This window comes from Perognathus longimembris, chromosome 1 (assembly GCF_023159225.1).
Source record: "Perognathus longimembris pacificus isolate PPM17 chromosome 1, ASM2315922v1, whole genome shotgun sequence".
Lineage (NCBI taxonomy): Eukaryota > Metazoa > Chordata > Mammalia > Rodentia > Heteromyidae > Perognathus > Perognathus longimembris.
In genome coordinates this window covers 62,097,371-62,110,138 of record NC_063161.1, presented here as the reverse complement: position 1 = coordinate 62,110,138, position 12,768 = coordinate 62,097,371, and the positions used below count along the sequence as shown (strand labels likewise).

At 37.4% G+C, this 12,768-nt stretch overlaps 1 protein-coding gene across 2 annotated transcripts in view; it reads right to left on the bottom strand.

Annotated features, from left to right (window-relative positions):
- Slc2a13 (solute carrier family 2 member 13) overlaps positions 1–12,768 on the bottom strand; it is a 336,909-nt gene that overhangs the window by 102,602 nt on the left and 221,539 nt on the right. Inside the window, exons 5-6 of one of the 2 annotated variants that reach the window (XM_048366433.1) lie at positions 9,380–9,543; positions 1,042–1,162 (exon numbers count right to left, since the gene is read on the bottom strand). The exons of the other annotated variant lie outside the window; for it this stretch is intronic. Coding sequence (XP_048222390.1) covers positions 1,042–1,162; positions 9,380–9,543 — 285 coding nt within the window. The remainder of the gene's footprint in view (positions 1–1,041; positions 1,163–9,379; positions 9,544–12,768) is intronic. 2 annotated transcript variants of the gene reach the window in all.

Here is a 12,768-nt window from a genome sequence, read left to right as displayed (position 1 = left end):
AACATCAAAATCGAGAGACAAAGGATAAAAAGAAAAACGACTCCAAAAGCAATACTAACAAAACCATTTGGTGTAAAGCAACTGAACAACTCATAGGGGGAGAAGGGAAAAGGGGAGGGGGAGGAGGGGAAATGAGGGAGGAGGTAACAAATTGTACAAGAAATGTACCCACTGCCTTACGTATAAAACTGTAACCCCTCTGTAAATCACTTTGACAATAAATAAGTAATTATTCAGTAAAAAAAGAAACCTACGCCCAACATCATGCTAAGTGGAAAACTGAAACCCATTTCCTCTAATATTGGGAATGAAACAAGTATCCTTTCTCTCCATTCTTATTCAGTACTGTACTGGAATTCCTAGCCAGAACGATAAGGCAAGGAAAAGCTATAAATGTGATCCAAATAGGAAAGGAGGAAGCCAACTATTTCTACTGGCAATATGATCCTAAATCTCAAGGACCCTAAAAATGAGAAGACTCCATCTCAGAACTCTCAGAGCTGATAAGCAACTTCAACAAGGTAGCAGAAAATACATTAAAAAAGAAAAAAAAAACCCACAAAATCAGCTTTTCTATATAGTAACAAGTTAAAATGAAGGTTGAAATTAGGATAAAGATTCCATTTAAAATATAAATAAAATATGCAAAAATAAGATAAATATGCATAAATAAATCAAGCCAAAGAGATAAAGCATCTATACAATGAAAAATGATAAAACTTTGCAAAAAGAAATTGAAGAAGATACCAGGAAGTAGCAAGAACTCTGAATCAGTCATCAAAGTAGCCTTATTACCACAGGTATTGTACAAATTCCATGCAAAATACCTATTAAAACCCCAGTGTCATTTTTACATCATTAATTACTTCCTTTTTCCTTTTGGTGTCTCTTCATCCCTCCAACCTTTCTACATTGCATTTCCTTCCAACCTAAGCCTAGATACTTAGCAAGCTCCTACTTAGTTCTCAAAGTTTATAAAAGTTAAAGCAAATTTAAAACTATCAGAATTAGTCTAAGAGAATGAACACAATGAAATCATACCTGTATCTTGTACAAGAAGCATTTTGACCTGATGGAACCGTAGGTTTGAAAGTGACTCGAGGAGAAATCTGGGCTGAGAGCAGAAATCCCAAGGCAAGAATAATGAGTGCTACAAAAGTACCTAAAAGGAAATAAAAAGTTTTTTTATCAGAGTAGTTGACACTATTCTTTCAAAACAGAAGAGTTTTGATTAGCCACATGTCTGCATAAAATACCTTGATTTATTGTCATTGAGTTCAAAAGTGCTTCCATTCTACAAACAAATGATCTACACTCATTGTGAGAAACAAGGAGTCAATTTCAAAGCAAATCTGCAGAGTATATTGGTAATGATTTTTCTAAAAACAACTCCCACCCCTACACACACGACAAACAACACAACAGCTAGAGTTGGTAATCTCAAAATCAACTGAAGTAACCAACATTAATGAGTGTCTAACATGTCAGAAAATATAAAGGGCAACAGATTTATATTAAGCGTTTCTTTTAGTGACAAGAAAATTGCTCTAATGGCATTCTATCAGGAGACCTAAATTAGTGAACTAAATAAACTATTTCTAAAGCAGGTAAAAGAACATTAAAATAAAATGACATTTAATAAAAACAGTCTTTAAGATACTAGAAATGATGAAACATATTCATTAGCTTTTCATATTAGTATTTGGAAGTAAATGTTTATTCTTTATTTTTTGCCCATTTTGGAGCTTGAACTCAGGGCCTGAGCACTATCCCTAGCTTCCTTTTGCTCAAGGCTAGCACTCTATCACTTGAGCCACCGAGCCACTTCTGGCCTTTTCTACTTATGTGGTGCTGAGGAATTGAATCCAGAACTTCATGCATGCTAGGCGAGCACTCTACTGTTAAACTACATTCCCAATCCTATTCTTGATTTTTACGGAATGGATTCATAATTAGGTCTATTAACTAAAAGGCTAAGTTTTGCTAGGCATTGTGAACATATTCCTGCAATCCCAATACTAGGGAGGTAGAGGCAGAAGAATTCAGAGTTTGAGATCAGCCTGGGCTTCTCTCAAAAACCCAAGGGTTGGGGATACTGCTTGGTGGTAGTTCACTTTTCCTAGCATGCACTGGGGTTCAATCCCCAGTACTACACACAAAAGGGCATTTTTTTTGAGTGCTAGATAGATACTCTGATGGTAAATAAGAAACTTTTCAAATTTCTCACCATTGTACAGTGAGTCTACAGAACAATGTCACCACAAAGTCACCACAGAACAGTGAGTCTACACTAACAGGAACAAAGGAGAAATGGTTGGATTCACTTGTACAGTGGTGGATCTAAAGTAGACAGTGGATTTAAAAACTATGGAATTTAAGGTGGACACTTATGTGATTGTAACTGATCAAAGATGATCAACAATAATATCAAAGGTACAGATAAACAAATCATCTTGAGGTGAAATATCTGTTGGGATCAGTCAAGTTCCCCATTGGAACTGAATTGCCCTAAAACCTTTCCAAAACTCAACTGTCTTCTGTGGGGCTTAGTTCAAATACTCACTTCATAGAATTATTAAATTTCCAATGTTCCTATGTAATTGAAACACTTTGTGTGTGTGTGTGTGTGTGCGCACGCATGTGTGTGTATGCTTGCACACATGAATGCTTTTGTGCATGCTATAACTAGGGCCTTGTCCTTTTTACTCAAGGCTGGTGATCTACCATTTGAACTATAAGTCTACTTTTAGGTTTTTGCTGGTCAACTGGAAATATGAGTCTCATGCACTTTCCTGCCCTGGCTGGCTTCAAATCATAACTCTCAGGTATCAGTTCCTTATAAAGCTAGGATTACAGTCAGGAGCCATTGATGCCTTGCTGAAACATTTTCATATTTTTATGAAATGTAAAAAAATATTGTTAGGTCCAAATGGCCAGGCATCCATCTCCAGGCCCCAGACCACTGTGTTTGACTACTATTAGTAGCAGTCCCTCTTAACTGCTCTCTATGACCAGATGAACTAATATGGGCTTTGAGCAGATACTCCACCTGGCTTCCTCCTTACCTACAGCTATTACTCTCTGCACATGTTACTTATGTCCCACCATTAGTTACCTTTGTAGTAGCTTCAATCTGACAACAACTCTAGCCTTCCTTCACACCTACTACATATACCCAAGCATGTAATCAAGGAATGCGTCTGTAGCTCTGGCTATAGAGTCTCCTCCTCACTAAAACTGTGTTGGTGTTGAGCTCTGGCTTTTCTCTTGTCTCTTTTTGATCCTAACAATTCTAAGTATTCTTAGAAGTAGCTGCAATAACAGCTGTTTTTACTCTATTCCATTTTGGATGAAAGAATTGTAAAAGTTAGCATTATACCTTCCTTTACTATGTCACTTTTCCTGACTGACTTAAGAGATGCCAGACCTTAGAGAAACTTCAGGTGAGTGTTATGTGTGAGTGTGATGCCTGGAAAGGTACAAAGCCCCTCAGAAGAAAATACAATGGAAGAGGAAAAGTTTGCCTTAAATGACTTCACTTACAGAATAAGTTTTAAAATGATCATCTGGTCCTTTCTTCTACATGCATTTGCAAAGCAGGAGCCTGCTTGAATTCCTTTTTCTTCCATTTAACAAGATACAGATGTTTTATGAGTAACTTGATAATATTCAAAATTATTATGGCTTTTGTCAAGTGACTAATTCTGTCACCTAGATGTGAGTATCATAGGAGTGTTTGAATGAAAGAATTTTCTTCAGTTATACAACTGTGTAGTCTGGACACATTTTTAACATTTCAGGACAAGAGTCTCTTTTAACCAAGCATACTGGTAGACTTTTGATTAAAAAATAATTCTCAGTAAAGGTATTCCCTACATAAACTGAGGTATTCTGGGTAAATATGATTCTTAAAAATAGCTATTATATTAAATTACATTAAGTACCTAATATAGGGCTTAGATAATTGGAAAATACTCAGAAAAAAATTATTCCTCTTCTCTAGCTCTTTCTTACAACACAGTTCCTAAGAACCATTGGAAGCTGGAAGGGTTATCCTATTAAGATATTTGTGTTCCAGATTTTATGCTCAGAGATTTTTTTAAGATTTTTTTGTTAGCTTTAAGTAGTTGCACAAAGGTGTTGTAATTCAACGTGTTAGTTTCTGAGTACAATGCAACTTGATCAGTGTCATCCTTTTCCCCAGCTCTCTCAACCCTACCCATATCTCATCAATTTTCCTAGTTTCATAAGGTATACATTATTATGACTTCATTCCTCCCCTCCTCTCTTTTCATTCATTTATCCCAGTCCACACATACCACAAGATTACCAGCTTCCTGGTACTCAGTTTGACTCTTCCCCTGCACATACCATATTTCAGTTAATACGTTTGTGTACATGTACCTCCATGTTTACCTGCATATTTATAAATTAGGTTGAACTTTCACATATGAGAGAAAACATAAGTCCTTTTCTCTTCGAAACTTACTTTGTTTTTGTTTTTTCTGCCAGTCCTGGGGATTGAAATCAGGGCCTGAGCACTGTCCCTGGCTTCCTTTTGCTCAAAGCTAACACTACCAATTGAGCCACAGCCCCACTTCCGGCTTTTTCTTTTTATGTGGTGCTGAGGAATCGAACCCAGGGCTTCACGCATGCTAGACAAGTACTAAGTACAGCTAAGTCACATTCCCGCCCTGACTTTATTTAACATAATTTTTCCAAGTCCATGCATTTGTTCGCAAATGATATCATTCTTCCAAAAGGATGAGTAAAATACTATTGTCACTTAGTAGAGCTCAGACAGGATCCATGAATCCGCATTTTAAAATAAGGAGCCTTGTACACATGAAGCTCTCGGTTTGATTCCCCAGCACCACATATATGGAAAACGGCCAGAAGGGGTGCTGTGGCTCAGGTGGCAGAGTGCTAGCTTTGAGCGGGAAGAAGCCAGGGATGGTGCTCAGGCCCTAAGTCCAAGGCCCAGGACTGCCCCCCCCTCCCCCAAAAAAGGAGCCTTGAAATTTTCTGAGAAAAAACATGAGAATTATTTTTAAACTATTCAACTAACAAAATACAACATGGAAAAAGACACAAGTATTTTTGCCTTGGCTTTGTAAAATTTATTAACAATACAGCCATAAACTATAAACTTCTTACTATTTAAGAACAAGAACGTGTTACTAAACTTGTAAAGAAATACTATATTGTGCTCATAAACTGCTTCATTAAATGGCAACCCTTTTGTACAACTACAAAAATTAAAAAAAAGAAAAATAGTTCTCTGAGAAAGCTATAAGCTGTGAAAATATTCAAAACCAGAAAATAATTCTACCTTTCATAGACTACATATTTCCTTGTAGAAAAAGTTTCTTTGTTCAGGCTTAAAAATATTATTTTCAGTATTTTTTGCTCCCCCCCCCCCCCAATACTGGGCTTGAACTCAGAACTTGTAACTTGCTAGACAGGTAAGTATCTGTCTACTACAGCTGAGTTACACCTCCAGCCCTTTTTTCCAATGGTTATCTTTTAAATAGGGTCTTGTTTCCTGCCTGAGTGCCCTGAACATCCCGATAGCTGGGATGAAAGGCATAGGCCACAATGACCAGCTTTCCTCTGTTGACATAGAGTCTTGCAAATGTTTCTATACCTAGAACTACAATCCTCCTGCTCTCAGCCTCCTATGTAGCTAGGATAAATTGCAAGAACCATCATGCCAAGCTATTGGCTGAAAAGAGGTACCTGCAACTTTCCTGCATGGACTGGCCTTGAATCATGATCCTCCCTCTCAATCTCAACCTCTGAAGTAGCTAGGATTACAGGCATGAGACACTGGCACCTGACTTGGCAGTAATTTTTAAAGGACAAATATATATTAAAATTAATTTGATGTAAGACTCTCCATAAGTAAGGAATAATATTGAATCACAGGTTGAAAAATTCTATACTATACCAGTTTAAAACATTTAAAATAGAACAATATTAAAATAATACTATTAGAATATCAAATATAATCAGTGGTGGCTTGGTGTACAATCCTAGCTACTCAGGAGGCTGAGATGTAGAAATCAAGATCCAAAGCTATCCCCCTCAAAAAAGGCCATGAGACTCCTATCTCCAAAATAACCAGCAAAAAGCCAAGTTGGAGGCCTGTTCAAGGGGCCAAGCACCAACCATTAGAAAAGCAAGCATACGGGGCTGGGAATATGGCCTAGTGGCAAGAGCGCTTGTATACATGAACCCCTGGGTTCTATTCCCAAGCACCACATATATAGAAAATGGCCAGAAGTGGCGCTGTGGCTCAAGTGGCAGAGTGCTAGCCTTGAGCAAAAAGAAGCCAGGGGCAGTGCTCAGACCCTGAGTCCAAGGCCCAGGACTGGCAAAAAAAAAAAAAAAAAGAAAAGCAAGCATACTGAATACAAGGTCATGAGTTCAAAATCAGTACTGCTCACCCCTGCACAATATATGTGTGTGTATGTGTGTATACATATATATTATTTATATATCCATATTGTATATATTATTTGTATTTATAAACACACAGAGACAAGTTAAACAAAAAAAAATCATTCAGATAAAAATACACTGAACTGGTATTGAAGTATGGAAGACACCATATATTCTGAGGGTCAGACTGGAGTGACAGTAGCATACTAACAAGGCTCTGTGGCCCTAGGTCTTATTCAGAATGTATTGCTTCCACTATAAGACCTGTGTATAGAATTACAAATGAGACCTGCAGAAACAGCACTCCTTGCATCTACATGTGCAGGTAAAAGAGGAAAGCCTTGACAAGAAACCAAGCTTTCTACCTCCAAAATAACCACAGTATCTACTGAACCACTTTAACTGCTATGTCACACCAGGGAATCTGATGCTCTCTTAATGGAAGACTTTCCCACAAGAGGGATCACTGCAATTTGGCAGAGCTGTGGTGGTAGTGGGTGTGAATGAAAAAACGTAAGGTGAAAAAAAAAAAATGATGGCAGGCTGCTCTGAGAAGGAGCCCCTGAAATCTGTTGGATTTTCTTCCGAAGAACTGTCATACTACTTTTTCTTCATGGTGAGGGTAGATGCTGGTCCGCTTGGGACAGAAGACTTAGAGGTGAAGCAAAATCTCAGCTAGAAAAGTGTTGGCTAGTTTGTTGGAGAAAGGCTGAATTCACAGTGTGGTTAACACAGGAAGAGCCAAGTCCTTCAAACAGGAATGCTGTGGCAGCTAGAATGTTTTGAGTTCTTTACAATCTGTGCTGTGCGGTATTTTAAATGTCAGACATAAATGCGCTATAAATCCTTATTAGAAGTCTATAAAGTATGAATGATAATTAATCTCTGCACAGATGGGGAAATAGAACTTTGCCTCTAGTTATAATTCAAACCCCAAATAGTCTGGCTCTCTATGAAGAATGTCTCAGACATTCTGCAGGACTGATAAGAATGTTAGCATCTTACTGGACTACAATAGATGAAGACAGAGGCTGCTTAAAGAAAAAAAATATGTTCTAAACAGCAGTTTCACCAAATATCAAAAGCCAAACCGCAATGTTCAGCACTTAAGTTCTATTTAAAATCAGACCCTTTGAGGCAGCAATATGCTAGGCCCCCATCTAAAAATCTAAAAGCAGCTGTTATCTCTGAGCTACTGACCTCAGAGGTTAGCCAACGCTGTGTTTAGGAATGTACTTTTAGCACAAAACTCTGTCTACCATTCTCCTTATGTTTACCATCCTAATGAGAGAGCTCAATCCATTGGTAGATGGCTCTGATTATTAGCAATATTTTTCTTACATTAAGTAAAATGTATGTTGTCACAGTGGATGCTGGCTGTTGGACTGAAGTACCTACTAGGCTTCTCTTTAGTCTTTTCTCCAGGCTAAACACTTTTGCTTTTTGTAGCTGGTTTATACATGCCTGGGCTTCACACTTTTATGAAGCCCTTATCATGCATCCCTTTCCCTTGTGCTTCCCTACATACTCTGGCTATGGCAACTTCCTTAGCCCTTGATCCTTCTTTTGTCTTCATGTTAATTCTGCAGAGGGCTCTACTTCTAGCTGCAAGGGCTTCCACTGCTTAGGAGAAAGCAGGTGGTGGAAGCATCCCTCCATTCCTCTGTAAGAGGGATATTTCTCATCAAAATCTGGGACAAGTAAGCCGGACACTGGTGCTCATGGCTCTAATCCTAGTTATTCAGAAGATTGAGATCCAGACAATCAAGATTTGAAGCAGCCCTGGAAGAAAAGTCTGTGAGACTCCATATTCACTTACCTAACCAAAAACTGGGTTGGAGGCATGCTTCAAGTGGTAAAAAAGACTAGCAGAGCAAACAAGGCCAGCAGGCACTAAGCAGGCCCTGAGCTCAAACACTGCTATCAGGAAATCTGGGACAAATGCCACCAACAGTCTGTTTTAGGTTTAATTTGACTAAAATAGAACTTAGTTAATAATACCCTAGAAAATTTTCTTTTAATGGAAACTGTATTTTTACAAATAATAATAATATGTACTATTTATGTATAAGAAAAGAGTACTATTAAATTACAGCTAATTACTAAGTAAGAATGTGCTTCTACATTTGAAACAACAACAACAACAACAACAACAGGAAATTGTATGATGCAGTCATGTGAAGAGAATGCAAAGATGGGTCCCATCTTGCCAATGAATGGTGGGGCTCATCTAGCCTGAAGGCCCAAACAATCATTTGGTACATGATAGGACAGACATATGCCTATGGTCAGCTGTGATTTCTGTAATTTTGTACGGCCTGTGAGTGTTGTTATACATATCCAAATGGCCATTGCCAGAAAAAGGTTCCTTACAGAAGCTAGAAAAATAACCAACAAAATGGGAAGAATTGTAACACAAAAGGCCACATGTCAGCAAGAAAGATTTTGCCTTATTAGCTCTCTTAGAAAACACATTTAACAAACCTGATCACCTCACTCTACTATTGCCAGTTTCTAACCCAAAGACTTCTAAGAAATTATGTTTCTACCAGTCCACTTTCAGTTTTGAAAAACCTCCCTGAATTCCTTTCTACATTATTCTAAACATAAAAATACCACCTATTAAATACTTCATGAAGTTTTTCAAAAAGAAAGATAGAACAAAAATTTTTTTTCACTTTTGTGTCTTTGAGGCATGTTCCAAATAATAACAGAAAAAAATATGTACAAATTATTCTTACAATTCACTTCTGCTCATAAACTAGTTTCTAGGAACATATAGAAATGACTAAAAGTTCTCAGTACATACATTTAAGTTAGTATTTTTTGTCTGTCACTCCAATTGTATATTGCTTGGTTTATAAGTCATCCTCAAAGTGATTCCCAGTGTTGGCCTTGTCATCTTTCAAACTGAATTCTTCACCTTGGCACCTACCTGCTAAACTACCAAAGGTAAGCTTCCTGCGACCCACTTTCTCAACAAGCCAGACTCCCACGAGTGTGAAAATGAAATTGGTGAAAGCTGTAACTGAGGCCAGCCATATTGCAAGTCTGTCATCTTCCACACCAGACATCTGTAGGATGGTGGCGCTGTAGTACCTGCAAGGCAAAGAATGCGCTGGTTGTTGCCCATGGGTTTCAGAGACAAAAAGATACAGCCCCTTTAACATAAAAATCATGGCTAACAACAGCCTACCATACAAGCAGTTTAAAGGATCATAATACAGAAATCCTATTCAAATATGCTTACTTTCTACTTTTTTTCTCAATCATCAGAACTCATTCAATTAATTAATTAATTAATTAATTTATTTATTTATTTATTGCCAGTCCTGGGCCTTGGACTCAGGGCCTGAGCACTGTCCCTGGCTTCTTTTTGCTCAAGGCTAGCACTCTGCCACTTGAGCTACAGTGCCACTTCTGGCCATTTTCTATATATGTGGTGCTGGGGTATTGAACCCAGGGCTTCATGTATACAAGTCAAGCACTCTTGCCACTAGGCCATATTCCCAGCCCCTCATTTTATTTTTTATGTCCTCTAATAGTTGTACAATGGGTTTTCAACTCAACATGTTAATTTATTAGTATATATCTTAATTAATGCCACTTCTTACATCATTCTACCTTCATCTCTCCCAACCCTACCTATCCCCTCAAGTTACCTGGCTCCATTTTCACATATGTACATTGAATACCTTAAATGCATTCACCTACTCTCTCCATTTTTCTGCTCCCTACACCCTTCCTCTGACAACACATGTTCCAGCTTTCAGTTATTCATTTTATTAAACTGTTAAGTTATTCAAAGCAATTACACCACTTTAATTCTCCAAAAATATTTCTGTCAATTTGTTCTTATGTATATATAAATAATCCCATGCATGTTTCTCTATATATTTATAATTTAGACCTAACTTCCATGTCTGAGAGAAAACATGTCTCACTGAGTCCACATAGGCCCCAAACAAACCAATCATAAACTCAATAAATGGGCAAATGAGATAGACTTCTTAGAAGAAATAAAAATGGCCAGTAAGCACAGGAAGAAATGCTCAACATCCCTGGACATAAAGAAATGCAAATCAGAACAACACTGAGATTCCATGTAATGCTAGTGGGAATGGCCATCATCAAGAATACAAGCAACAATAAGTGCAGGAGGGATAGGTGGTGGAAGGAACCCTATTACACTGCTGGTGGGACTAAGTTAGTGCACCCACTAAAGCAGTTTTGAGAATCCTCAAAGAAAACAACAACAACGAACACCCTAAGGGTTCCTTAAAAAATTAAACAAAACTCTATGATCCATTAGTACCTTTATTCAACCATTTAATACATTTATTCAAAAGATTACAAGTTAGGATATAGTAAAGACACTTACACACCCATGTTCACTGTTGTACTATTCACCATAGCCAAATTGTAGAAATAGCTAGATGCTCTACAATGGATAAGTAGAATAAGAAAATGGTGTTTGTGTGTGTGTGTGTGTGTGTGTGTGTGTGTGGTGTGTGTGTGTGTGTGTGTGCAGGTACATACACAGGAATTTTATTCATTGATCAAGAATAAAATACATGTAATTTGCAGAGAAGCAGAAGAACAGGAAAGAATTGAGTTGTTTGTACTGTGTATAATTTTAAAAGATCCCCAAATAAGAGGATGCAGGATTGAAAACTTCCAATGGGAAACATTTCTCACCTCTGGAGACAGAGACAATGGTATTTTTCACTAAAGCCATCAAGTTCCAAGTCCAAGGTATGAATAAGAAGTCATCATGTACTGTAAACCAATGTCCTTGGAAGAATAAAGTGACTCACTGATACAATTAGAAACTCAATACAATGGTGGAAATGGAACAAATGGATAATCTCTTTAGAGCTGGGGGCCAGCCAGTTGTGTCTACCTGTAATCCTAGCCACTCAGGAGCCTGAGATCTAATGTTCTGTTTAAGTTATCCCTGGCAAAAAAGTCCAAGAGACTCAATCTCCAACTAATCTGCAAAAAAGTTAGGCTGCATCATGGCTCAGGTGGAAGAGGACCAGCTGACCAAGAGCAAGGCCCTGATTTCAAATCCCATTAGAAAAAAGCAAACAAACAAAAACTCTTCAGAGTCAAGAATAAGAATGTGTCAGGATATATTTAGCATTGTGTAAAGTGGAAAACAGACATTTATACATTAGAATGGTTTTGTGCTCATCCAGAACATTTTGCAGAGCCAGGCTCCACATTTTTTGCTAAATAAGTTCACTAGAGACTAGATCTTAAAGACCTTAAGGCCTGTTTGCTGATACACAATGTAAGAATTCCTGGCACATGTAAGGATGTATACACTTCTACTCTGGTGGATATATTAGTACCTATATTAGCTCATTGCTTTTAAAACTGATGTGAACGAAAGCAAAACACTCCAAATGATTCGTGATGAAATATGATAGTAACCAAACCTGAAAGGTTTGGCTTGGCCTATCCTAAACCTGGATATTTATAAGTCTGGATAGTTATACATCTATAGTTTTCCAGATATTTACCAACACTTTTATGACAGTTAAAAAACAAAATCTATTTTCAGTATGCTTACGTCATATTGATTAATCAATGACTTGTTTACTACTTTTTAACTTAATGACTGAGCTCATGTAAAATATTAATGTCATGGACCCCATTCATCTTGATAAAAAAAGTGTTTCCTTTTTGTAAAACAGTCAAACAAATTTATAAATTACTATGTGGCATGAATAATGTATTTGGTAGACTAAAAATTACACCATCCATTTTGAGATTTGTTTTTCTTTTTGATAGTACTGGGGTTTGAATGCAGGGCAGTTTTGGTAGGCAAGTATCTATTGCTTGAGCTATGCCCCATCACTAGTTCAGTTATTTTCAGATAGGGTACCAGTTTCTTGCTCTGCTCTGGCCTAAAACTATTATTCTCCTGTTTATGGGTCTCCCACCCAGGCTGGGATGACAAGCATCTATTTCCATGTTCACCTTGTTGACTGAAAAGCATTCTCACTAACTTTTTGCCTGGGCAGGCTGTCAGCCATGATCTTTTTTTTATCTTTGCTTCCTAAGTAGCTTGAATTAAAGGTGTGTACCACTATACTTGGCTAAGAATGAACTCTGATAAGAATTGAAAAAAAAGAGAAATTATTTATGTAGTTATTCCTATCCCAATAAAAACTGTACAATTTTATAGACAGAATATAAAATGATAAAAATTATAACAATCCATACCATCTTTTTATAAACAGCTATGCAGCAAACTTACATGTAAACACTAAGTAACATAAATATATACTCCAAAAAGGCAAAATGGAAACACTG